This window comes from Vicugna pacos, chromosome 10 (genome assembly GCF_048564905.1).
Source record: "Vicugna pacos chromosome 10, VicPac4, whole genome shotgun sequence".
NCBI classification, from domain to species: domain Eukaryota; kingdom Metazoa; phylum Chordata; class Mammalia; order Artiodactyla; family Camelidae; genus Vicugna; species Vicugna pacos.
This window is the reverse complement of record NC_132996.1, coordinates 23,511,867-23,539,853: the sequence shown is the minus strand read 5'-3', so window position 1 is coordinate 23,539,853 and position 27,987 is coordinate 23,511,867. Positions and strand designations below refer to the sequence as shown.

General features: G+C 38.5%; 1 protein-coding gene and 1 long non-coding RNA gene across 7 annotated transcripts; one reads left to right on the top strand and one right to left on the bottom strand.

Annotated features, from left to right (window-relative positions):
• Positions 1-1,129: 1,129 nt before the first annotated feature.
• Positions 1,130-26,915, bottom strand: ALG8 (ALG8 alpha-1,3-glucosyltransferase). Of its 6 annotated transcripts, none has more exons than XM_072969151.1 (13): positions 26,821-26,915; positions 22,553-22,631; positions 16,437-16,630; positions 14,803-14,912; positions 13,745-13,812; positions 10,365-10,491; positions 9,969-10,072; positions 9,058-9,178; positions 6,661-6,800; positions 5,115-5,254; positions 3,675-3,772; positions 3,301-3,373; positions 1,130-1,740 (listed from the first exon to the last, which is right to left on the bottom strand). In XM_072969151.1, exons 3-13 carry the CDS (start codon positions 16,538-16,540, stop codon positions 1,509-1,511), a joined length of 1,317 nt encoding a protein of 438 aa, XP_072825252.1. In that variant the 5' UTR covers positions 16,541-16,630; positions 22,553-22,631; positions 26,821-26,915; the 3' UTR covers positions 1,130-1,508. The 6 variants fall into 6 exon arrangements, with proteins under 6 accessions (XP_072825252.1, XP_006213711.1, XP_072825254.1 ...); XM_006213649.3 differs by lacking the exon at positions 26,821-26,915 and adding an exon at positions 26,316-26,473; XM_072969153.1 differs by lacking the exon at positions 26,821-26,915 and adding an exon at positions 26,316-26,473 and having other exon boundaries at positions 5,115-5,220; positions 6,661-6,759.
• On the top strand, positions 26,699-27,235 carry LOC140698676 (uncharacterized). Its single transcript, XR_012076502.1, has 2 exons — positions 26,699-26,806; positions 27,062-27,235. It is a non-coding gene; the product is annotated as an uncharacterized lncRNA (long non-coding RNA).
• The last annotated feature ends 752 nt before the right edge of the window (positions 27,236-27,987 follow it).

Genomic DNA, 27,987 nt, shown 5'->3' with positions numbered 1-27,987 from the left:
TCCTGGATTCAATCCCCAGTACCTCCTCTAAGAATAAATAAATAAACCTAATTACTTTCCCCTGCCAAAAAAAAAATATACATGTATCATATATTTATTGAACACTCAGTATGAGTCAGGCAGGGTTCTAAATTTTTTGGTATCATTTTAGAGATGAAGACATTGAAGCAAAGGATAGTTAAATAACTTGGCTACAGATTAAAAAATTACGGAGGCAGAATTTAAAATCAGGCTGAGTGACTCTAGGGCCCTACTCTTAATCACTACACTGTAGTGCCTTTATATTTATAGATATGGTAGCAGTTAAGTTGAATCTTGAACTAGTGCAGACAGTCAGATGATAGGGTAGGAAAGTCCACAGCGGGAGGAAAGAGAGGAAGTGACAGGAATGAAAGGAAGCAGAGGTACAAAGCACCACGGCACACGGAGAATTCCAAGTTGTTAGGACAGCTGGAACCCAGGGTGCGAGGGGGGCCGTGGTGAGGGGAATAGGCTCTAGGGGCCGTGCTTCCCTCCCCTTTGGCAAAACTCTCCATTGTTACCCCTGAATGAGACTCAGAAGTCTGGGGAAAGAGTGAATTTAAGAGACGGGATGGCTGGATCAGCATCCTGGGGTTCCACTGACCTTGGGCCCTGATCTTAGGGGATAAGGGCAAATAGAAGGTGTGAACATTCCTAGGGTCAGCCAGACAAAGGTTGGCTGAATTTGGATGTGCAGCAGATAGTAGGCAAGCTGGGGTCCTGGATGAAGAGTAGGAGGTACTCTTAAGGTAGGGAGAGGACAAGACCCGGCTGCAAAAAACACCTAAGTTTGTTCATGCGAGGAAAAGTTTGAGAAGGAGCAGCCTTATCAAAATCGCAGTGCTGGCTTTTCGAATAAATGAACTGTACAAGATGTCCTTAACGCAACATAAGAATAGATGTGGTTTATAGTCTCTGCTGACAGGCCAAACAGTTCATTAAACATTCTCCCTGGCTTTGTGAGTATTGTCGATGTACAATTTCAATGAAAAAAAATCTCCTGGAACAAGGTGTCCAGAATGGGGACAGTGCACACGGTCTGCTTGTGTGTACACCAATAGGAAAATGTAGCAGCTGGGTAATGATCCAAAAAATTTTTGTGCAGAAATACGAAATGGTATTTTATTTATATTTTCCTTAGCACAAGATTCTAATTAGGCTTTATCACCTGACAACGGTTATCATAGGCTACAGATAATCATGCTGTTGCCCAGAGCAAGCACAGCAGTCTGAGTGATCTCAGGCAATTTTACAAGGGAAGGCGAGATCTGTTTCAGATGTGTTTCACTGCTTATGGAGGACAAGTGGCTTCTGCTTCTCACCATGGTGACAATCAGGTTGCTAGGCTGGGCAAGGCCAAGTTTAGAAGAATGGTCCTCAAACAGATCTATTGAAATGAATGGTTCATGCCACCAGCAACTTTCTTCAAGTTCTGATTAATTTCCCATGAAATAATTGCTTGGAATACATCCAAGCAGCTCCTTTATTCATTGCTTCTTTGTCTTGCCGACAGGAGGGTCACTCAATGCTGAAACATACAGTTTGAACCAAGCATATGTGATGCCCACTGCACAATACACTGAGGTCAGTAACAAAGGGATAAAGGGGTACTTCAGCTTCCAGGAGGTGAAAGGGAATACAAATTCACAGAAGACTTCCAAAGGCCCCAGGCCAAGGAGGTAGAAAGTTTCCATCCAATTAAAAAGAGGTTTTTCTTTTCTGAAGAAAAAAGGAGAGAGAAGTCTGATTTTAGATGAGTCATTCTGATTTTGCAAACATTTCTCAGCTAAAGCTTCCCACCTGCACTGTCTTGATGTGAAGTACAGCTAAAGCCAGAGTCAAAAGAATGCATTAAATTTCACATTTAGAAAACAGTGATAATGATATACCATTACATTATCTCAATGATCCAGTTACCCAGTCATCATCTATGCTGTCACCTAGCTGAAGTTGCTGAGGGAGAATTAGCTATGTATTCAGAAGAGGAAAGAGGCCTGGATACTGTGATATTTGAATAAGAATATGGTGAACAATACATCACTTTTTGTTTTGGTAAAATGATATAAAATTTGCTATTTTAACCATTTTTAAGTATATAATTCAGTAGTATCAAGTATACTGACAATGTTGTACAATATTTACCACTATCCACTTTCAAAACATTTTCATTGCCCTGAAAAGTATCTCTGGAAATATAAAGCAATAATAACTCCCTATCCACCACCACCACTACCCTCACTGGTCCCCATAACTACTAATCTACTTTCTGTCTCTAACAATTTGCCTATTATGCTAGATATTTCATATAAACGAAATCATACAATATTTGTACAAAGGGTCTGGCTTATTTCACTTAGCCTAAGTTTTCAAGATTCATCCATGCTATAGTACATAGCAGAGTGCCATTCCTCTTTCTGGCTGAGTAATATTCCATTGTGTGTGTGCATATGTATATACACACACACATACACAGCATTTTGTTTATCCATTCACTTTATTTTTTTTGAGTTTTTTTATTTGTTTTTTATTTTGGGGGGAGGTAATTAGGCTTAAATATTTAGTTTAGTGGAGGTGCTGGGGATTTAACTCAGGATCTTGTGCATGCTAGGCATGCACTGTACCACTGAGCTATACCCTCCCTCCATTCACTTGTTCCTGGACATTTGGGTTGTTTCTACCTTTTGGCTACCATGAATAAAACTATAACGAACATTGGTGCATTAGTACCTGTTTGAGTCCCCATTTTCAATTCTTCAGGATGTATACTTAAGAGTGGAATTGCTGGGTCATATGGTTATAATTGAGTTCAATATAATTAAGTATATGAGGTTTTAGAAACATAATCAGATATAAATCATAAGCAAGCTTTAAAAAATTATACAGATATCATTACATAAAGTTTAGAAAAGAAAAAAATTCCACTCATAATTCTAAGAAATGTAAGAATTCTTACATATCTTTTAGCTTCATGCACCTGTACTTATGTGATAGTTTTACTCATAATGCATATTTTACATTTCATTTTTGAGTTTTGATATAAGGTTTTAATTTAAGGTAGGTAGTCCCTCCTCAAATATTCCCCCAAACTAAAGCCAAGAACTATGCTGCATGTCAGAGTGACAGGATATGGGTAATTTCTCCCTCTGTCTGCTGATATTTTGCAATGTTGTTATATTCACATTAAAGCTTAAAAAATAAAATTTAAAAGGCTTATCAACCATTTAGGAGTAAACATTTCACAAGCATAAATATAATTTTAAATGTAGTTTTTTAGATTACCTGAATAGAGTCTTCAGTGAGGAAATACTATAGATGGTAAACAATAACATGAGTAAGATTTTAATGGGAAGTTCTGTTAAAAGAATAAAAAAGTACATATGATAATTTAGTTGATAAGAGGAAGGTTTATGATACTTAAGGCAATATAATCACACTGACAGAGCTTTTAATGCTTTTTGAGCTTAATGATGAATTTTTGTGATATCTAAAGATATTGAGAATTAGGGACATATTGGAGGTTTTATTTAAGAGAACGGATGAGCTTTCATTTTCTACGAGATTTAAGGTGGTTTAAATCAGACAGTATTGATCTCTAGGCGCTGATGAAAAGGCCATGGCAACCAAACAGATCTCTCTAAAAAGAAGCTGTTTACCTGGTGCAGTGAAGAGCAGAGGGAAGAGGGAATAATGTCCTGTTGTGGTCAGAATCAGAAAAATCGAAGCATCTCCTGCTTTTCCCACAGACAAAAGGCTAAAAATAAAAATTCTTATAGTAATTCCTTAAAACAACAAATGAAACTTACACTTGCAAGTAGCTGGAATAACCTATATCTATTATTATTTCTAGAACTGGCTTATGCATAAAAATAACATACTGATTTCTGCTGTAGTTCAATTCAATTGAGAATATTAATTTTTTAGTGGGAAACTTTTAGCAATTCATAGAAGAGTGTACTACACTGAATAAGGGAATATTCAAAAAAGAACTACCTCTCTGAGTAACTGTCTCTTCAAAGAAAGGGATATTGTGGGATTGGGAGCTGCCTAGTGGTGGTAGCCAGGGAAACAGGACTTGGAGATTTATTTCCGATCCTATAGATCTTCTCTTGGACAATGCCCCACACCTGCTGGGGTTCAGTAAGAATTCTAATTGAAGACATTAGAAGTTTTGCTCTATTTCTTTTTTTAAATTTTGAAACTGCAATCTGCTAAATGAAACCAGACAAGCCATATATTGACCTGACACACTTGTTTAATGTTCGTTCAGAGCTTAAATGATTTCTCTTCAGGATTTAACAAAAATCTTAAGATAAAGGCTAATTCTATTACCATCTATCTAATTGGATTTCAACTGTATTATAAAATGGACACCACTGCATTTTAAATGCTCACCCTCCTCTTTTTTTTTTGAGCATGACACACTGAAAGATCTTAAGATTCAACATAAGATTCAGGTTTAAGTCCTAATGCTGCTACTTGCTAGCTGTGTGACTTTAGATAAGTCATTTAAACTCTGAGCCCCAGTTTCTGAAGATGTTAAGAGAGGGGGTGATATCCATTTATCTTAATTATTTTAAAGGTTGTTTTGAGGCTCAAAAGAAAGAATACAAAACAAAATAACAACCCCCCCAAACCAAACAACAAAAACATTTCTGAAAAATCTGATGTGCTGTACATATATTAGGTATTATTCCATACTGGACTCAATCTTTACTTGAACTAACAACGCTTAACAAGGGACTGCGAGACCTTATTTTCATACGTGTGATGACACCAAAACGCATGGTTTTTCCAAATTATGTTGCCATTCGATATCCAGAAGCAAGGGCCTGGTATCACGGTTCTTAATCAGTTTAGTACCCCTTACCCAAAACTTCAGGAACAATAGAGGCAGTTTGCATACCTGAGAACCTTCATGGGTGCAAGGATCCCAAGTTAAGCATCCCTGTCCTGTCCTGGTATAAATCTGTTCCCATACATCTTCGTCTTTGCCTATCCCACTGAACACGTCGAGACGGAACAGATCAATTGGAAAACAATAGGGTCACAGTGAAATATGCCAGAAATGCTGACTGACTGAGCTATCAGCTTACCTCATTGGGAGAACTGCTAGGAGTATGGCTTTTTCATGGACATGCCACCCAAACATGAAGGAGCTCAAGGCACAAAGAATTAGACATCGGAGAAAGCCTCTGGGCCCTTGAGGTTTAAACCAAAGACAGAAAATAGAGGGCTAGAAACAATAGGCAAAGATAAAACTTCAGTATCATTTAAAATAGTCTTTAACAAAACATTGTTCAGGTGAATATAACTTACATCATCTCTGAAAAACAGATCTTAAGACTATTCTCCATTAAACTGGGATAATTCATCACTTTGTGAATAGCCCACCAAATGTTAACATAAAAACTACTAGTCAGGAAAAAAAGGCATTTGGGCATACATATTTAACTCAGTACAATTAATTCTATTCATCAAAATTAATAAGAAATTATAAGTAAGTTCCAGAATATCCATCATAACCCCTTATATACATCTTCATAATTAGTTATTTAATAGTCACTGAACCTATTAGGTCAACCTACAAAAGTTCATCGATATTTGGGGGCTAATAATAAGTTAGATCTTAGCATATTAAAAATAGCTAACCTTGTGGGCTGGAGTGTAATTTACAACAAAACCATCACCTTCCACATGCAGCCTACAAGGCTGAAGTTTTAATTTGATTTATTTATTTTTCTTATTTTTTTGTGGGGGGGGTAATTAGACTTCTATACCTTCCCCTCCTAGAGGCTGAAGTTTTAGAAAAAAAGTTTTAACCTCAGTTACACCATGTGAATAAGTAGGCCAACAAAGCTTAGTTAACTAGCAGTACTGCCACGTAATTAAGTGTGGTCAGGTGTCTTGTGAATAGGCTTGATCATTTAGAAACCAAAATTAAAACTGAGTGTAACTAGAGGGGAGGGGTACAGCTCAGCAGCAGAGCGTGTGCTTCGCACGCACGAGGTCCTGGGTTCAATCCCCAGTACCTCCATTTAAAAAACAAAAAACTGAGTATAATTATAGATAGGATTGAGTTATTTATACTAAATTCTACTAAAATTATATCATGAAATTGAAGGCATCATGATCACTAATAAAAACAACTATCAATGGCGCCTATAATAGCATCTGATTCATATTAGATTCTTATCTGATGCTCAAACAGGAATTGTTGAGCCTCTCAAGTCATTATTACTATCAAGACAAAATATCCATGCAGTTCAGACAAATCTGGATTTTGATCAGTCAGCCATGATGAAAACAAAAACCTGATGTCCCTACTACATTGTCCTCTTTCTCAACGGTGTGGTCCAAGCTCCCTCCTCCCTGGGCTTTTCTTTCTTCTTCATCTGAAGGTGAACAGATGGCCTAATAGCCTCTGGCGAGAACCACTCTCACAGAGGCTTCACTCGTAATCCTTCCTTACAGTGTTCACAGTTACCCTAAGAATTGCTAGGACATGCCTTAATCTGCAGCAGGATTACAGCCATGGAATTTACCCTACAGCTGGAAAAACTTGAAAGTTGAAATTCAACCAGACACACAAAAGAAAAGCAAGGAAAACTCAAGAAATGAGTACCATGTGTGAATTCTTACCAAGATGGCGATCAGAGTGCAGATAAGGGTGGCCAAGGGAGTCACTGAGGGAAGGACTGTGTGCTGGAACTGCTGAACCAAACCGCTTGTCATCGAGGCCTTGGGAACCTTGTTGGGGTCAAGAAGTTTCAGTTCTAAACCTACAGAGTGAACAGACATTTTATTTTGTTTTGTTTTTATCATGGGCACACCATATTTTACCAATCAAGTCCTTGAGAAAAAAAAATAAGCTATTAAATCTTATGACTGCTTCAAGGTCAAGATTTCATTAACTCAATCCTGCACTACTCTACCTAAGATGCTGCTGGTTTAGACTGCAGCTGTCTGCATTGGACCAGGGAACCTTGCTGGCAGGCAGCTTGAATAGCAATCTGCTCTCACCTCTAAAATGAAGCAAGCTTTCTCAAATATAGAAACCCTATGTCACACCCCAGCTTTGAATCTTTCCTTGCCTACAGGATAAAGTCCATATTCCTAAGCACAGCACCCAGTGTTTTCCACAAACTAGCCCCCTCCTACCTCTCCAGCCTCATCTAGTCCACACTTTGTTAAATGTGACTTGTTCACAATGAACCAATGTACCACTCTGGACACCAGCGTCCCTTTGCATAGACTACTCCCTTTGCTTAGAATGCCCTAGTCTCTTTGCGAAGTTGACTCCTAATTCACTTTCTCATCTGAGAAAGCTCCTAATTCAAGAAATAAAGCTGATTTTCTTGTGGGGTAAGGTCTCCTAAACATGTCTATATCTAGTACTCATCACACTGTATCTGTTTATATATTCATTTCCTCTGCTATACTGGGTTCCTTAAAGGCAGGAATTAAACTTCATTTCTATCCTCAGCACATAGGAGTTCAAGAAATACTTATTAAGTGAACAAAGTCTGAGGATAATGATGCAAGCCACAGCCCAAATAAGCAAACAAGACAGTCAGGGACAGTCTGAGCACCTGAATGGCCCTGTCTAATGCCACTGAAAGTTACTGAAATGTGGGAAAGGTGTAGACTACCAAAATATTTTCTATTCATTCACCTCTTCCCTTTCCCCTTCAGCCTGTTGATTCTCTCCCTTTCTCTCTCTCTTTTTAACTTTTTTTTGGTGGGGGGAGTGGGTAGGGAAGGAGGTAACTAGGTTTATTTATATATTTATTTTTAATGGAGATTGAACCCAGGACCTCATGCATGCTAAGCATGCGCTCTACCACTGAGCTATACCCTCCCCACCTTTGATTCTCTCATAAAGCTAGTAACTATTGCCTGAAACATAGTTGCCTAACGTGCTACTGAATTTCCATGTATGACATCCTTGAGACAGATATATAGGGTGAGCTACAGCAGTTAAAGCAAAAGGCCCTTGTACCTCATACCACGCTGGTTGTTTAAAGCTTTTTTGAAATAGAAATGTTAAGGACTTAGTTTATAAGATGCCATACATTTCACGGCTGGATTCACAGTAGGTGAGGGATAATACGAAATTATGATTTCCTACAAGTGCGTAACAGCAGCCAGCATGCATTAAGGAACTACTGTGTGCCAAGGGCTTTGTAGCTGTTACCTTTAGCCCCCTGAGGCACAGAGAGATAGAGCTGCCTAAAGTCACACAACTAACAGGTGGAAGAATTAGACCCAGTTCTGCCTGGTTCCAAAGCCCCTGCTGATACCAAGCAATTCTTTATTGTTGCTTTTGTTTTTCACAACAGGTTTTTACATTCTTAAAGGTAGCAAGCAAACAAACAAACAGAACACCTTAAGTGGCCTGCAAAGCCTAAAATATTTACTGTCTGTCCCATTACAGAAAAAGTTTGCCTACTCTTCCCTGGATCCTGCATTTCCCATCAAGCTAGGCTGTATTCACAAAGGAGAGTGTGAGTTGTTTCACAGTGAGTTATTTTTGGAACCATCAAAAGGTTAAGATTAATAAATTTCTTTTCGTCACACCCCAGACTTAAAGCACATCCTAAGTTTTCCCTTTCTTCTCATCTTATGCTAAAATGCATGGTTATCAGTTCCCTTACTGGTTTAATATCCAGAGTCACAACTTACATATTCTTCTTCCCTGCTTCTTCACATTTTTAAGTTTAAAAGTAGGGCTATTAACTGCTGAATAATGTTTTACTTAAGACAAAAATTCCCTTTTTAAAATGTCTATTTTTTTTTCCCAAGGAAAGGATCAACAACCTCATTGCCACAAAGAGCTTTTATAAGGAACACAGTCTGTTTCCTGCACTGAAGCCTCAGTCCCGAGAACCACTCCCCCATTCATTCTGAAAGCTGAAATGCAGGACTAGAGAGCAAACAGTTCAGACACATTCAAAACACAAAGCAGGTTTTTCCATTTCTCAGTGTGACTAGTCCTTTCAATGTTCACAGTCTAAGTGGGAAGGCTTGCTACCATACCGATGACGGACAGCACTTTGTCCAAAGCACTGTACAATGCCCAGAAGTTTGGAGCCCAGTATGCATGGCAGAGGCCCCTCTTGAAAGGGAAGAGTCGGGAAAAGACTTGAGGCAGTTGGTTCTGTTGAAAAGAGATTGAACAGTGATCAAGCTTTTCTAAATTCAAAAAAAGGACTAGGGTACTGTCTATGGCAGTGTGTAGAAAGTTATGAGGTCTGAGTTCCAGTCTTTTTCCCTTCAAGGAAGTAGTTGTGTGATCTTGAGCAGTTCACAGAACCTCTTTTTTGTCTGACCTTCTCATCTCTCTAGTGGGACAAGATACATCAAAGTACTTTGAACACCAGTCCAATACTATTACAAGCATAGAAAATGGAAGAATGTACAGGTGCAAAGGAGAACACAGACTGCAGCTTATCCAAGTCTACTGAAGAGAAGGGGACAGCAGGGGACACCTGACGAGACGTGCAGTGTTTCCTAGTTTTAGCAGGAATTAAAGTTAGTTGAATTCAGTGTGAGGGAAGAAGGGGAAAAAGAAAAACATCTGTTGAAAATCTGTAACACTGTACGCATCTCAAAATGGTTGCTGTCAGTGAAAGACTGTGAAAGAACTATTGATTTTGGGGTTATAAGTAAATTATAACAAATAAACAAATTGGCAAATATGTAATCTGTGAATAATGATTATTAACTCTGTGTAAGTGCGTGTTTCTGTGAGAGTTAAACATACAAATATATGCACATACATATTTAAATATGCACAAAAATATCTGAAAGAATACCATCCTATCTTTGGGGAGTCATACTGGGCAGGAGTAAAAAAAGGAGTAGTTTTATTTATTTTATATACTACTGGCTTTATAATTTTTCCTAAACAACAACAAACATGTATTTACAACAAATAAAAGACTTACCAAGGCTAGAAAAGGACCCAACGATAGAGCAGAAACTAGGAAAACAATCAGTCCCAGGGAAATAAGACGGACAAAGCTGAAACTGTTCCATCGGATGGACCCATCTACGGGAAAGGAACATTATTATTAACCAGGAGCATGGAAAGCCATAACTTACAACCCCACCCCCACCCAGTATCTCCCATGATATAACTAGAAGTATCCCATGATAGTACACCAATCTTTATGATGTGGCAAGAGCAGAGAAATGTCAGAATGGGTACAGGGTTTATAGGATCAATAGCTGAGAGATACCTGTTGTGCCTCATCAAACCCTCTCACAAAGCAAGCCACCAAGTCAAGACAAAATAAAATGAAGAAAAGATACAATAAAATAAAATGATCACTAAAACTTGCCTGGTTTATTTGCAGTGAAACAGTAAGATCGTAGCAAATATATACCGTAAGCTGGTGCTACATACAGGTAGATGTGCTTGAAATGCAGGAGAACAGCAAAGAGAAATGCTCCTTCCATATGCCTTTTCTAGGAGATTTAAAAGGGAAATATCAACTCAAAATTCAGGGTAAACTAAACACAGTAATGCAGCAGCCTGGATTGGATCCTGGAACAGAAGAAGGTTATCAGTAGAAAAACTAGTGAGATCTGAGCGTAGCAGTGTTGGTTTCTTAGTCTTGATGGAACGTACCATAGCTACATAAGATGGTAACATTAGGGGAAAAAAGTGAGGGGGTACAGGAACTCTATTATCTTTGCAACTTTCCTGTAAATCTACAATTATTTTTAGAAATAAAGTCTATTAAAAAATAAAAAGCACTGGAGACTGGTTGCACAGCAATGTGAATATACTTACCACTACTGAACTGTACACTTAAAAATGTTTAAGATAAATAGGTGAGGGAAGGAAAGAAACAGGTGAGGGAGATTAAGAGGTACAAACTTTCAGGTGCAAAATAAATGAGTCATGGGTATGAAATGTATGGTGTGGGGAATATAGTCAATTACTATGTCATATCTTAATATGGTGACAGATCATAACTAGACTTACTGTGATCATTTTGAAATGGACAGAAATATTGAATCACTATGCTGGAACTAACAGTGTTGTAAAAAATTATTACTTCAAAAACAAATAAACTCATAGAAAAGAAGATCAGATTTGTGGTTACCAGAGGCACGGAGGTGGGGGAGGAAGAACTGGATGAAAGTAGTCAAAAGGTCCAAACTTCAGTTATAAGCCCAATAAGTATTAGAGATGTAATGCACAATATGATAAATATAATTAACACTGCTGTATGTTATATATGAAAGTTGTTTAGAGAGTAAATCCTAAGAGTTTTCATTACAAAGAAAAACTTTTTTTTCTATTTCTTTAATTTTGTATCTATATGAGATGATGGATGTTCATTAAATTTACTGTGATAATCACTTCATACAGTGCGGTATGCCAATTATATCTTGATAAAACAAAGAAAAAATGATTTAAGATGGTAAATTTTAAGTTATATGTATTTTACCACACTGAAAATAAAGTTTTAAAGATTTACAGGCATATTTCATTTTTACTGAGTGTTGCTTTACTGTGCTTCGCAGATACTGTGTTTTTTTACAAATTGAAGGTTTGTGGCAATCCTGCGTCGAACAAGTATCGACACCACTTCTCCAACAGCATTTGCTCACTTTGTGTCACATTGTGGTAATTCTTGCAGTATTTCAAACTTTTTCATTATTCATTCTATTTGTTTTGGTGATCTATGATCGGTGATCTTTGATGTTGCTACTAGAACCCACTGAAGGCTCAGACGATGGTTAGCATTTTTCAGCAATAAAGTATTTTTTAACTAAGGTATGTATATATTTCTTAAGACATAATGTTATTGCACACTTAACAGACTACAGTATAGTGTAGACATAACTTTTATATGCACTGGGAAACTAAAAAATTCATGTGACCTATTTTATTGTGACATTCACTTTATTGTGGTTGTCTGGAACTAAACCCATAATATCTCTGAGGTATGCCTGTATTCTGAAATACTTAAACAAAATATGATGTCTGGGATATATTTCAAAATAATACTCTGTGTGTGTGGGTTTAGATCACTGTCCTATTTTCTCCACTTTTGTATGTAATTCAAATTTTCTATAATAAAAGGATTTAAATATTCAGGCAAATATTCTACATGCAATATAAAAAGAACACAGGCAAGTAACTTCAGCTACTTTTTATACTGAGACTAGTGGGTTCATAAGTTCATTATTTCAATAAACATTTAAGTACTAAGGTTGATGCTGAGCTACAGATACATCATCATAACAACATACTACAAATTCTCCCTAAGGAACTAAAAAGCCCAGAGAATTCAATCACCATTACCCCCTTACAGTTATACAATAGTTGAAGTTGATTTCCAGAGAGGATCTGGGAATGAGACTATGAATGATTACACACAAAGTTATGCTAGCAAAGAACCATTTAAATCTTATGTTACATATAAGGTAACATAAAGTGCAATTAGGTTGAAGGCACCAAGTAGTACTTCATCTAACAAACTACTTAGGAGAATTAAAGGCATTCTGATTTAGGAGAAAAACAAACAACCGACTTGACTGTAACTAAAGAAGTCTGAATTCTACCTACCTCACAGGAATTTTGGAAGGATCAAATAAGATAATGGTCCTGAGGTTCAGCAAAGAATCTGCCAAAGGGACCATGAGAGGCCAGGTTCCTCCTTTCACTGCCTCATCAGGTATGGTCTAGAATAGATGAGTTAGGAATGATAAGGAAAAAGAATGGGATGCTTCCGAACTGTCCACCAGTTTTATTATTTATCTAAGATTCAGAGAAAGTCTAGCTGGTTCTATAGCTAAACTTCAGTTCATTTGTTCAACAACCATCCAACATTCATTCATTGAACAAGTATGTTTTATGTACTGTGTGACTTTTTATGGTTAAAAGAAAAAAACTTATCCAGATATTTATCATTGACAAAGAACTTTATATATTGAATTTGATCTTTCCAAAGTCCCTATGAGGTAGACAACCCCACTTTACAAATACAGTGTATTAAGGGGTAAATTTTTTACAGATGAGAAAACAGGCTGAGAGGGTTGAATGCGTTGCTTTGGGTTAATGGTTCCCAAATCAGATGGTATACTAAAATTCCCTGGAGATTCCTAAAACCCAATCCCAGAGATTCTGATTCAGTGTACAGAAGAGTATCCCAGAAATCTGAATTACCTGATTTCCTCCCCTATTATCTTAACAACTTCACAGAATAGTTGTGAGGTTTACTCAGTAAGGTACTGTGTATAATGTATCTAACCTGAAGCAGCCAACGCATTTGAATAACCCTGAGTCACACAGCTTACTAGGTTATTTAGGACTTCAACCCAGGTCTTCTGATTCCAGATTCCATACTTTCAAATATATAATGCTACATGCTTCTGATGGTCAAGGACCCACCATCACAGTTAGTATATTGTATAAACTGCTGAAGATTTCATTCCTAGATAAATGACCCCAACCAAATATAGAAACTCAGGTTTATTTCAGGCCTGCCACACTCTTAACAAGTTTTTAGAATATAATTTTCTCATTTGTAAAATGAAGAAAATTATTGTCAAAAGAGAAGACAGAATTGTGAAAAATACTCAATGACAGTGTCTGTAGCACTTGGCAACTCAAAAAGGTCAAATAAATTTACTCATCACCCACTATGCTGTTGCCTTTAAAGCTAAAAACCAAACTAATATAATTAACCTATTTTGTGTTTACCTGAAATAATCGTGCAATGGAGAGTAGCATTAATCCAGATAAAAAACCATTGTACTGGAAATGAATATCTGGACTCAGGTTAAGGAAAGAAAACAGAGGATACCAAAATTACAATGAACTGTGTCAGCAGACTGAGTATAAAAACTGCAAATGCTTTCTTTGTAGGTAAATTAAAGACAAAAATATTACTACCAGTTTGGATTTTTCATGAAAGTGTTTTCTATGAACAGTCAAATCCTGGATAAACTCTTATTAAATTACAATTTATATTTAAGAAGAAGACAAGGAAACTTTCCTGTTTTCTCTATTTTGAAGACCCAGCAGCTAAAGGGGAAGTGTTTTGTTTTCTTTTTTAGAATCAGATGGAAAATGAAGGGACCTAACAGCTATCAAAGGCCACTGCACACAGCGTTCCATTGTCTATAGCACATGTACAAGGACCCTGTGACGTAGTCAGAGCTCAGAGCATTGATCTACTCATGGCCCAATGCTACTTGGACGACGTGACTGAGATTTGAGTCCTGGTCAGACTGAAACTAAAGTCTGAGCGTTTTCCTCCATACCGGGCTACCTCTATGAAAACTAGAAATTAGCCTTTTTTCTTTAGGATTTCAGTTACTCTCAGACACTCTGGATTTAAGAACTTTGCCTATTAGTATGTGGTAAGCCAAGATGGTGGAAAAGCATGAAGGCCCATCTGTTTCCATATGCAACACTGATATGTCCTTTCATAAAAAAGGTGTTTAGAATAATGTGTTATAAAACTACTTAAGGCATGTGATTAGATTAATCTAAAGTTAACAAGTCCCAATATATTGCTTTACTGGCAGTTTAACTGGTTCTTGAACACCACCACCAACTTTTTAGGGACAAGGTGCTCTAACAACCAGTCTGGTAAAGCTGAGCAGAGACCACAGTTTGGGGAACTGACTAAATCCACCCCACATCCATTTTCAAAAGCAGCTCATGTTTTGGAGTCACCATGATAGAAAGAATTAATCTTATACTTAGTATATATCAAATAAGTAAGGGAACAATACATAGAATGTCAAGGATACGGTCTACAATTAACAACCCGAAGTTCCACAGCAGTAATGCTGATAGAATGAACTTTGGCTTCTCAGTAAGTTCTTTGCCTGCTTTTTTCCCTTCAATGCATTTACAGCACCTATATTGGAACACCAGGAAAAAATCAGAAACAACTTTAATATTCATTAGAACATCACAGTATTTCTCTAGAGTACACTCTGATGTACTCTGATGCATTTTATTAGCCATTCTTGATAAACTGTCCATGTCATTTTTTAAATGTGAAATTATTATTTTGAAAATTAATTATTAAAGCAACATTCAGGTTGAATAGCAGTTGGATAACTCAGGTTTATATCAATCCAAAAATATGAAGGCCAGAAAAAAAAAAAAAGGATGAAGAGATGGAGGAATGAGGAGAGAAAAAAATGAAGGAAATAAAACTATGGAGTGCTCAGTGCATGCTAAATGCTTTCCTTTGGAATATTATGTTTACTTCTCAACGACCATGGGAAGTTGTTTTCTTTTCAAAAAGGAGGAAAGAGACACTAAGACAATTTCTTATAGCCCTTCAATATGACTGCACCCAAATCACAGCTTTAATTTTGCCAGTTATTAATAGAGAGGGAAAAAAAAGGCAATGGAGTCCTGTTCTGGTGATACTGACAACTTTCCAATTAAAGAGCCCTTCGGTGACACCTGTATACACTTTCCTTGGAAGCATGAGGTCAAACATTTCTGAGTTAAAAGGAATACATTACACATCACCTTCCCTTCCAACTCCTGCGGACATAAACAAGACTGAAGGTTAGAGTGACTAACAGCAGTTATTCCATGAAAATGAGAAGGGGGTTAAAACATTCTCAAGGGACTCTTTCCTAAATGGGGCAAGAGTTCAGTTTGGTCTCACAAACAGAAATTATCTATTTATGACAAGGGTCACTAAATTGACACCAGTTTACTGCTCTGTCACAATCATACAGCAGACTTAAGTATTAGGACAGAATGGAAACTAGCATTAACTGGGAACTCACTGCTTGGAAATCACTGTGCAAAACATTTTATGTGTGTGTAGTCAAAAAATTTTAATTTATAAGTAAAATATGCGAAATATAAAAATATAAAATATAAACATAACTTAAAATTAGTGATGAGTCTTCATGAAGGAAAGAATCCAGAGACTATAACTAAAAGCATTCAATAAGATTTGAATTTACTAGACTGGAAACTCCATTGAAGGTTAGCACATTGCATATGTGAACATGAGTGTGCATGTGCTGTACGTATGACTGTGTATCCCAAAGAATATGGGAGGTCACGGAAGCCCCTGGTGGCCTGCTACAAGGAAGGAAAGAAAAGCACGTAGAGCCATTTGGGGCAGGAGAAATGGTCCTGGAACTCTACTTGGGGCTATTTTTCACAACATTCACAATCTCTTGTTCTGCCTCAACCTTGTAACCCTACCTTACCCCACATTTTCTTCCACAAGATTTAGCTAGACTGCTTGCTGTAATTACTCATTGTGCAATTTAAAACACAACACAGTTCTGAATTATTCTAGCATTTGCTATTATATGAACTTTGTTTCCCATAGATGAGGGACAAGTTAATACTATAATATTTCTTCAACACCTTTTAAACGAAATGACATTCTCACACTTACTCATAGACAGCATACACAAAGAGTGCATCTGTAAAGATGACGGAAAATCTCTGGAAGAGTAAGGTCCTTGAGCTGGAGTAATTCAGATTATGGACATTCAGCATCTCTTGATCGAAATATTTGGCAACATGTGACAGGGCATACTCAAACCATGCAAAAAAGGGAGGGTAGTCCAAGGTCCACTCTGAAGTTGCCTGTGGTAAAAACAGAAGATAGAATATATCCTAAGTAACTGAATAAAAGAGGGTGCAAAGATTGAAAATTTTCATTTTTTGGTCTTTAAAAAAGCACATGAAATGATGAAATTACACTTAAAATATGTCATAAATAAAAAAATTTCTATGTTAAGACTGAGCAGAATGCCAAAACCTGTCTCCTAGGTTATTTAATACAGTCTTCAATTTCCTCAGAGTCAATTATACTTCAAAAGAAATTAATTTGAAACCTGATAATAATAAACTTGGTTACAACACAGTTCTTCTCATAAATATAAAAATGGACTTAAGGTATAACAAATGATTCACTCGCTTGGGTTCAAGTTCTGTCCTAGAGACTCAATTTCCTTATCTGTAAAATGAGGCACTGTGAGGACTAAATAGATAATACATATTAAATACACTTATAAATGACAAAATGCTACACAAATGCTACTTATTTTTTGTTCCACTAGATTGTAAGATCCTTGAGAGCAGAAACCACACTGTCATTTCTGTATCCTGAGCATTTAGTAAGTTCCTGGTATGTTAAGTACTGAATAATCATTAAATGAATGAACAATCACTAATGATTAAATAAAAATACAGATCATAAGAAAAACACAAACTTTGTATTAAAAATAAACTACATATAAACTGTATGATACTGTATTTTGTTATTTTGTCTCAGCTTCTGCATTCATACAAGGATGGTAGTACCTACTTCATGAGCTATTGTATTAAATTTTACATAAATATATAAAATACAATACATATACAGTATTAAACCAGATATAAACTATCAATACAAGTTACTCATTATTAATATTTAAAAAATTACTATCCCCATAGCATGTCCTAAAACTAAACCTAGAAGAGCAAGGACAGTAATAATCTCCCTACTCTAGCTCTGTTACCCTTTTCGGTGGAAGACTTCTCTCCTGGAAGTGCACAAAGGGTTCACTCGGTACTAACTAGGTGTCCACAGGCCTACTATTTAGGGTCTCTCTATGGTATTAAATGAGGCAAGAAAGACTCGAACTACCTGATAGCTGTTTGTTCATGGTAAAGATGAACGCAAACTTTAGGTCCCAACAAGTAGTAGTCTGATTACTCCCACTGCAGGTATCAAATGCAAGCCTCAGACGTGAGACCAACCCAGAGGCTCTCTGTCTAGGGTACTCAGGCTATGAACCCAACCACTAAATTCTCCTTTATGAAAAGTTCCTTCTCTAATACCAAAATCTCCTATGTGGGGTATAAACAAGATGAGCTACTGAACTGCGGAAAGAGAAATCAGAAATTTTATTTTTAATCTCATCCTTCTTAATTTCTATTTTTAAAAGCATATTGAGAGCAGTACCTTTATCATTTATAGATAAAGATATATTAGGTAGTGAATGCTCAAAAATGATTTCTTGCTACGGTATGGATGTTAAAAAAAAGTCTAGAAATTACTATTCCACGTAATTTCAAGAAATTCAAGATGAACTTTATTTATTAACATCTGTGGTTTCCAGCGACAGTTTCTACGTCAGAGCTTACCCTTTAAGAGTCATGGATTTTACTCGAAGTCTAAGAGATTTTCCTACCTTATTTGATTGACATATTTATTACCTTAAATAAAATGAGGAGGAGGAAGCATTAAAAGAACCGGGAGAAGGACCAGGTGCTGCCTGAGAGATGGGCACTTTTCCAAAACAAAGTGTCCCTGTCCTTCCCTTGCTATCCCCATCCCACAGATGCCCTCTATATGCTGTTCCTACTCCCCACAAAGACTTCCCAAACCTAGCCCAGAAGGCCCTCCTGACTTCAGGGATTTCCATGTGGGGCCATCGTCTCACCTAAACAGCTTTTGGGAATCCAGGAAAGCTACTAGCTAATATCTCCTTCCCAAGTGAACAGTTCTGTCACTTAACTAAGACGTGGTAGAGCTGGGACTCAAATCTGGGTCTCCTGACTCCAAATCCTTTAGCTCCAGAAGCTACTATAATGGAGATATTTCTTCAGATACAAAAACTTCCAACCTCTACATATAAAGATGTAAAAATTAATAAATAGAAACTACAATTACAACAGAGTTGGGAGATCTGAACAGGGAGGTCTCAGGCCCTAGGAAGACAGCAGAGCCAACAGGAAGAACAGTCTCTTCTCTTCTTTCCTGCCAAGAGCTCAGCCAAGGAGAGACGGTCACAACTCAGCCAATGAAACAACATGGACTCTTTGTTTACTATAGCTCTCCCAAATTCCTTTTCCCCTCTTTAAAAGAGTTCTCCTTCCTGCGCTATGCAAGGACTTGCACATGACTCGCTATGGTTGCAGGCCCTGAACTGCAATTTTCTGCTGATCCTGAATAAGTCCTTTTGCTGGAGAAATAACTAGAGTCTACTTGTTTTAGGTCAACAAAGATTCAAAACCAATGTGTTCATTCTATAAATATTTATTATGGGTCTTTTAAATGTCTTTCCCAATCAGTCTAACAATCAGTTTAATCTGAGGCCACAGCAGAAAAGTAGGTTAGAAATTGCAGGTAAGGAGGGCTCTACAAAGAAATCCACTGTTCACATATTCACTTTCCAGACCTGAGACATGTGCCTCCCCAGCCTTATTACTGTGAGCCTTCCTGACAATTGAGTTCTGAGGCTTGTTGATCTCTTTTGTTGTTACTGCAGAAGAGGGCAGGAAGAACAAAGAAGTATGCTGTTATTAGAATCCCTTTAATATAAACCTCTTCTATCTAAAGTAAACCAATAACAGGAGACAGCTCTGATTTAAACATTGTATTAGAAGTACTAAGATAACAGATTGTAGTGAAAATTTTAGGAGTAAATGAGAACATCCAGAAAGAATTACAGAATTAAAATAAAAAGGGACCACAAAGAGAAGCCCAGAGGGGACCAGCTTTTCAAAGAGTATGCAGATAAAGAAGAGTTAGCAAAGGTGACTAAGAAATAATCAGAGACAAAGTGGTGAGGGGGCGGGTGGACACTGCCTTTTGATGGTCATCATATTAATAATGCTAATTATTAATAACCTTTAATAATGTTTAATGAGCACTTTAGTTCTAAGTACTATGCTAAGTGCATCACACATTATATTCATTTCATCCTAATAATTATTATTATTTAATAGTTAGAGATGTTGAGGCTTTGAGAAGTCAAGCAGTTTGCCCACAGTTACCCAGCATAGATATTAAGTGGCAGAGCTAAAAGTCAAACCCAGGCAGTCTGAAACCACAGCCCAAGCTCTTGACCACTAGGCCGTACATGTTTCCTTACTGGTATGCATACATGCAAATGGAAATATCTTACACTAAAGTAATTACTTAAAGTTCCTTAGCATTCCTATGAAATACTTGTGGTGTTATCATTTGAGAAGGAACTTTGTCAATTAGGTTAGTTGTTCTTAAGCCTTTTCAGTACAAAGACTATTCTGACCTGACCAAAAAACCCCCAAAGCAACAACAAACTCACAGAAAACTTTACAGGTTGTCTTAAAAACAAATCTCCCTAACAGCAGAATGCTGTTTTTGATCAAGACATTTCTGAGCTGATGTCTGTTTTTCATGAAGTATCACATACAAGTTAGTAAATAATACCAGAAGTAAAAATACAGACATGGTTTTCATAATAAAAAAGAATGGTTTGCATATTACCAGACACCTACACATCACCGATTATTCCTTTCCTCATAAACCATAAAATGTCAGGGAGAGACAAGATCTTAGAAATAATTCATTCAAAATCCTCATGGGCCAGGATGAGAAACTGCAGTGCAGAGAGATAAAATATATTTTTTGTGCTGCTGCAGAGCCAGGCTTAGAATCCAATTTTCCCTTTTCAATCCAATGTTCTTCCAAAAAGAGTGTGGCAAATACTGTAATTCCCAATGTGTAATTTGGGAAACTCATTCCCCCCCCCCCATTTTTCAGTTTTATTAGGTAGAATTGTTACAATTTGACTGCACATATACAAATATTGTATGTAAATACACATATGTAATATACTGTACTTTTTTTTAGTTTGCATGTATGTACTGATCATTGTTTCTAAGAACAGTTTAGCACTTTAGCTTTTTAAACTTACATATTCATCAAAGGAATAAAGCCAATCACAAAAAAAGAATCAACAGAATGCAGTAATCCAATCATAAAGGACAGTCAAATGTGTTTACATATATTCAAGAAGTCAATTATCTAAGTTACAAATAGTAAGTAGTTCATTTGTCTTTTTTTTTTTTTTTAAGATTTCACATATAAGTGATATCACATGGCATTTTTCTTTCTCTTTCTGACCCACTTCACTTAGAATGATGATATCCAGGTCCATCCATGCTGCTGCAAATGGCATTATTTTCTTTTTTATGGCTAAGTAGTAGTACTGTGTGTGTATATATATTATATATATACCACATCTTTATCCAGTCATCTGTTGATGGACACTTGGATTGTTTCCATGTCTTGGCTATTGTAAATTATGCTGCTATGAACACTGGGGTGCATGTATCTTTTCAAATTTTATTTTTCCACAGGTATATGCCCAGTAGTGGGATTGCTGGATCACATGGTATGGGAAACTCATTCTGAAATAACGGGACTCCCTAACAGTGCCGGGGCAGAACTGAGTGAAACCAACTCCTCCTAAAACCAAGTTCCCCTGCAGAGTTTAAGATTAACCTCTCTATCCAAAACCCTTTTCCCTTTCTTGTTCCACCCCTGTTCCCCTCAGGATTAAGGAGTATCAAAGAAAGGGAGGACTGAAACTCAGCAGGACCCTGTGGGGGCCTACCCAGGTACAAGACCCTCTGTGTCCTCCACTTCTTGTTTGGCCTTCCAAAGAGCAAACTCAAGTAGTTAATGATTAAAACAATACAGTCACAGGACTCCTAGCTCCTCCTGAGGGATATAGGTAGCAATCTGACTCACATTATTATGGAACACAAGTTACTGTGCCAAACTGTGAGTCCAAACAAACCAAAATGTTTTATTTTGGAGCAGAGTAAGGTTTATTGCAGGGCCAAGAAGGTGAATGGTAGCTCATGTTCAAAAAACCCTGAACTTCCTAATGGTTTTCAGGGAGTTTTCACAGGGAAAATTTGGAGGGCTGCAGGGTGCGTGATTTTCTTCTGATTGGTTTGTGGTGCGGTAACAGCATGGTGTTCCAGGAATCCTGTGCTCAGCCAGAACTTGCCATCCTCCCACCTGGATGGGGGCCTTAGTTCCAGCAGAACAACTCAAAGATAAGTATATCCCTTGAGAAGGAACCAGGACCTTGCTTTAATTGCTGCACTATTCTTTCTTGATTGCTCCTCCTTTGTTTCTGCATTCTGTTACTTCCCTGCTTAGCAACTGTTTGAATCTGCCTTTTGGAACTCAGGGAAGCTCCTAGAAGGCTGAATGAAGCCTATTTCCTACAAACAGGAAATGAGGGGAATGGCTAGGAAAGGATTTGTTCTGCAGAAACTAAGACCACCCCCCACCTAATGGAGGATGATGACTACGTGCTGACCATTAGCATACAGACCCCAGACTGGAACCAGAGATTGATGATTAAGATTTCCAAACCATGACCCTGTGACTCTCACCCCTACAGTTGTCTTTAAAAACCCTTGCCTGAGAGCCATTGGAGAGTTCAGGTCTTTCGAGCACTGGCTGCTCATTCTCCTTGCTTGACACCCTGCAATAAACACTATACTTTCCTTCACTATGAAGGAGTGAGAAGTAACCACAACCCAGAGCCAGTAGATTGGCTTTGGTGAATGCTGGGTGAGAGGGAGGACCCAAGTTTGGGAAAGAACACAATTTTCATAAAGATTTATTCAACCTATGATCACAGGAAAAACTGTTTTAGTATCAATACTTTATATGATTGCACCATCTTAAACAAAAAAAAAACAGCCAAAAAGGTGAAAATTAAAACTTACCTCATAATACCATTGTGATATTGGCAAACTGTGGGTGATAGCAAGCCAGTTTCGATGTACCTCAAAATCTGTGGAATGGCTACTCAAAACAATCAGATGAATAAAATGAGATTTCACAATATTTATCAATTTCACATGTCTAAAATTATCCTTTTAAATGGATCTACACCCCCTACATGGTCACAGCTCACTATCCTAAAAAGAAACAAGCAGATATTACATAATCCTGAAACACCTCACTTACCTGGAGGCCAGATCTCCTTCTAGAAAAGTTGGGGAATCTAAGTGAAAAGGGTCTCTGCATTATTTAAACGGCTGATCAAAAGCTCATACTTTTTCTTAAGGGAGGCCCTCAGGCTGTTGCTCAGAGGTGCCTTACTCTCCTTCACAAGCAATTCATTATCTGGAAACGCCTCACACACAAGCTGGATCTTCAAGGATGAGTAGTTCATCAGAGAAGGTGGGAAAAGGCCCCTGCCCTGCCTCTCCCAGGCCTCCAAATTCTGTTTACTGTTCCCATTCTCACTATATATAAATATATCCAAGCGTCTCCCCTATAGGGGAGGAAAAATTTTTCCTTCTATCCTTCCAGGTTCTGTGCCCGGTCTAAGAATTAAATCGAAATAAGAAAGGAGAAAAAAATAATTTTAATTACGTACATATGTACAGCAGCCCTAAAAGATATATGAGACTCAAACGGTGGCCAGATAATTGAGGCTTATCTACCATCCCAAGCTAAGGAAAGGGTCTAGGGATTCAAAGAAGGTGGAAGATAATTCACAGAGGGGTGAAAAAGTGATCTCTGGTAATAGCTACCTTCCTGATACAGGCCCCCTTTCTAATGTAAGTTTCCCTTGAAAGTAACTTCCACTGTTTTCAAACCTTCTCTGCCTGCAGTTCCTCAAAATAAGCCCCCAAAATCCTATTTTGGGGTGGCATATTCTGCTACCCTTCACTCCTTTTTAGCAGAAGCTGACTTTTCTGTTTGCTCACTGCTATACTTCCCCTCCACATGCCGAACTGCACTTGATATGGGGACAGGCTCAATACATTCTTGTTGAATTAACCACTCATCCAAGTCAATAACGAGTTCCACAGCAAAACCCAATTTATGCTTTCTAGTGTTTTATACAACCTTTCCACAGTGACAACTCTCTCATGAGTTTCCTAGCCAACCCCTTCCATGCCTTTTTCATGCCTTTCCGTTGCAATATTCATCAAATGTTGATGCTTCTTTAGGCTGAGTTCTTAGTCCTCTTTTTATGCAGCTTACTCTGCTCTGGACAATCTTGTTCACATTTATTGCTTCCACTATCAACTGTGTAATGACAACTCCCAAATCACAATATACAGCCTTGGTCTCTTTCCTGAGTTTGAGAGACATCTCTAACCTCCTGCTGACATTATCACCTGAATTTCCTATAGATTTCTCAAAATCATGATTCAGAACTGATATTATGACCTAGCAATTCCATTTCTAGGTACGTACTTGCATAGGAGCAAAAAATGGCACCTCTAAATGTTTCTCTTTGGCATGAGGATTAATTTAAGCTGATTATTTTTAAGAACCAGAAGACTCAGGAAGTCTTTCTTTTACATCCCTCTTAGCTGCCTGAAAAATTTATATAAAGGGCTTGTTCCCAGAATAGAGCTATCACCAGAGATATCTGCAAAGCATACGGGCCAGGTATGGTGGGGGGAACAGGGCAGGGCCTACAAATGAAAGTCCACTCTGTGTCTCACTGTCTCTGCATGGCCCAGCAAACACTTCTTTTGTCTTCCTTCCCTGTTAAGTCCTAAACCGGTATCTGCAACATCCTCTTTTGTCTTTAGCTGAAGATGGTATTGAAGGTGAGGACTTCAGCCATTTTGGCAAGTCACTCAATTCTCCTGGTTCTCGTCCATGTACATATTATTACACTTCTGTTTGATTTTGTCCTGTTAATCTGTCTTTGGTCAATTTGATTCTTAGATCAGCCAGAAGAACTTGGCTAGAAGGGTAGAGGGAAATACATTCCTCCTCAACATACTCAATGGAATGCATACACATATGTTCACCCAAAGACACGTACTGGGTGTGTCTTCAGGCTTCCAATTACATGTCAGTTCCTCAGACCCTTCCTGACACCCAATCTAAATAAGTCTCCCTTGTTAGTCCCCCAATAGGAACCCAATCTTCTCCTTCATAACACTTAACACAAGGATAGTTCTGTAATTACATTTTGGCGCTGATTTGTCTCTGGAACTGTTATCTTACTAAACTACCCCCTTTATAGGGTTAGGGATCATATCCATTTTGTCCTCCCCTCTAGTACCTAGCCACAGTACCTGGTTCATAATAAAGCAGTTAGTAAACATTTTGGTGAATATTTCTGCATTTATCCTGTAGCTTCCCCCTCATATCCCAGGGGTTTCCAGTTTGAGAAACACAACATTAACTACAACTATATGCATTTTTAATCCTGGAACAAGAGCAGTACTCAAAATAACAACCCTAAAGACACATTTCTAGGCTGAAGTAACTAAAGCAAAGAACATCATACTATATGCAGTTTAAAAAAAAATTCCCTTTCACTCTGATTTGAAAGGAATTTCTTACATTTTAGAAAGATTTTTCCAATTTGCTCTTAAAAGGAAAAGATGTTTCTTATTTGTTTTCAGTTTTGCATAAAGTTCAACTGACCTTCTTTTCCCTGTAAATCATTTTGCTGAACCTATATATATTCTTCATTGCTTATATACACTTCAGGATGGACTTATACTCTATACATACAGCTCTTCCATACCCACCAAGAGGTCACTGAGAACTTGAACTAAAGGATACCAGTAAACCCTAAACTGGGAAGAGGGGTAGGGAGAACTGTAGAGAAGGGAGAAAAGGAATGAGGGGGGAAAAGTCAAGGGAGAATTAGGAAGGATGAACAGAAGGTGGAAGCCAGTATTACTAATTTAATAAATACTGCACAACCATTGTATACACATTGCCACTTGGTGGTTGCTTCCTAGAGTTCTCACGCCTTCAGTCTTGGCCCTCCATCCTTGTCACACAAGAGTCTAACACTGTGTGACCTGGCCACTGTCTACCTCATCCTGTGCCACTCTCCTTCTTTACTGATCTTCAGTCACGGGTCACTTCCTGTTCCTAAAATGCTGAGTTCTATCCTACTAGAGGGCCTTTGCACTTACGCTTTCCTATGCCTGAACTACTTTTCAAATTGCTTATTCTTTTTCAGATTTCAACTCAAACATCACCTCCTAAAAGAGGAGTGAAGTCTTGTCCGGGAATCCCTCTCTACTTCTTTTACAGATCTTATCACAACCTGAAACTTCCCTGTTTGTCTCTCTGGCCCCCACTAACTTCACCCAAGGAAAGGACCATAAATATCTTTCTCATCACTGAATCTCCAAGATTTAGGTAGAACAGTGCCTAGCACAGGAGGCAGCTCATACAATCCGTATTGGCAGAATAAATGTTGGAGGTGGGTGTTGTTCATCTGCATAGTAAGGGTGAGGATCCTGAGGCTCAGAAACATTAAAGTCTGACACAGCCAGGCCTGACCCCAGCCATCCAGGACTATGATCTAGCGCTCAAGTGAAATAACAATCAAAAGGCGGAGAGGGAATCATATCAAAGGCGAGCAGCGACCACACGAGTTCAAGTTCCCTTTCCTCCTCTCACCCAGGGGCATCCACGCTTCTCTCTCCCGCCCTGACCGACCGCACAGGCCTCCCAACCCAGCCCTTGGCCTTGCGGATCCCTTACTAGGTGGGGATGAGAAGGCATTTGAGGAGAGTCACCCCGAGCGCCAAAGCCGAAAACCAATTGCCAGCACCCGTCGCAACTCTGAGCGCCGCCATGGCTGTGGCGCCACCCACTCCAACCAACTTCATCCGCATCCGGGCTCCCGCGCATGCGGGGAAGACCCTCTGAGGCGGCGCGCGCGAGTTGCGCGCATGCGCGCAGCCGCTTAGCCAGCGGGCGCCCAGAGCTGAGGCGTTTAAACCTCCCGCTCGCCGTCCTTTCGCCGCTCCGCCTCACTTCCCGGCCCGGGCTGGGGTGCTTCGCTGCGTCTGCGCGGTTTCTACGGCGACAAGTTAAGTCATTTGCTACCTCACACTTTGGTTCAAATAGTTGCTGGGCGTCTGCTCTGGGTCTTGATTTTCCCTGTCTTTGGGGTCCCTAGGTGAGAGAAAACTGTATTTTCCCCTTGAGACCTTCACATACCAATGAAGGGGACACACTTGTAATCCCAGGTGGGTAAAAGTACCTGAGAATCCTGGAGGCGCCTAATCCGGACACCGGGACGGGAGTAGTAGCTCCAGGTAGAGAATGGCATGAGCAAAGATACAGAGGTGAAAACAGTCTGTGCTTCTAGAACTCTGAGCTAGGCTCTGGGGCAGTGCCTGCCTGAGTGGAACCCTCTGGGGAGGCAGGCTAGAGTCTCGTGCTCCTCACACTTGGTGTGCAGGTAACGTGGGGATCTCGTTAAAATTCGAATTCTCTTTCAGAAGGTCCAGCAAACTCCTGCATCGCGTCAGTGTTGCTGATACCTGGGCCATAAGGGCCGAGGCCCGAGGAATGGAACTAGTCTTGTCTCCCTCATGTACTGTCTAATCTTGGACAAATGACTAATCTTTCTAAACATGGTTTTCCTTTTTTGTAAGTAAAAGATAAATATGGTGTCTATCTCCTAAAGTGATTGTGAGGATGAGAATGCAACTTGCTTGGTATGATGCCAGGACAGAGTAAATGTTCAATAAATAATGTTTCAGAGAAATTAAGTAACTCGCTGAAATATGAACAGCAGGTAGCTGACAGTGTCACTGTCCTCATATGAATTAATGCCCTCCCACAACTTTGAATGCCACCCATGTGAGTATGACACTCTAATTTATATCTCAAGCCCAGCCCTTTTCTCTCACCTCCAGATCCTTTCATCCAGCTGCCTACCTGCCATCTCTTCCATGTTTTAAAGGCACCTTGCATTAGTTTCCTAGGCTGCTGTAACAAATTACCACAAACTTAAAGCACAAACTTGAAACAACACAAATGTATTCTCTTATAATTCTGGAGATCAGAAGTCTAAAATCAGTCTCATTAGGCAAAAGCAAGGTGTCATTAGTGTTGGTTCCTCCTGGAGGTTCTGAAAGGAGAATCTTTTTTGTTTTTTTTTCCCCCCAGCATTTGGAAGTTGCATTCCTTGGCCCCTTCCTTGTATCACTCTAACCTCTTGCTTTTATTGTCACATCTATTACTTTTCTAGACTCTATCTCCCTTATTTCCTTTTTATAAAAACACTTGTGAGTGCATCTAGGGCCCATGTGGATAATCCAAGATAATCTCTGAGTCTCAAAATACTTACTTTAGTCAATCTGCAAAGTCCTTTTTGCCATGTAAGATAATAGTCGCACATTCCAGAGATTAGGACACATAT

Bases quoted from the DNA above. Each gene is read 5' to 3' on its own strand.
- ALG8 (XM_006213649.3), bottom strand. From the start codon at position 26,449: ATGCGGATGAAGTTGGTTGGAGTGGGTGGCGCCACAGCCATGGCGGCG. The intron at 5,255-6,660 runs GTAAGAATTCAC...TATTGTTTCTAG, and splicing joins GCACTCTGATCGCCATCTTG to CCCTCTATTTTCTGTCTTTG. The intron at 3,374-3,674 runs GTAAACAGCTTC...TTCTTTTAACAG, and splicing joins TCTGCTCTTCACTGCACCAG to AACTTCCCATTAAAATCTTA.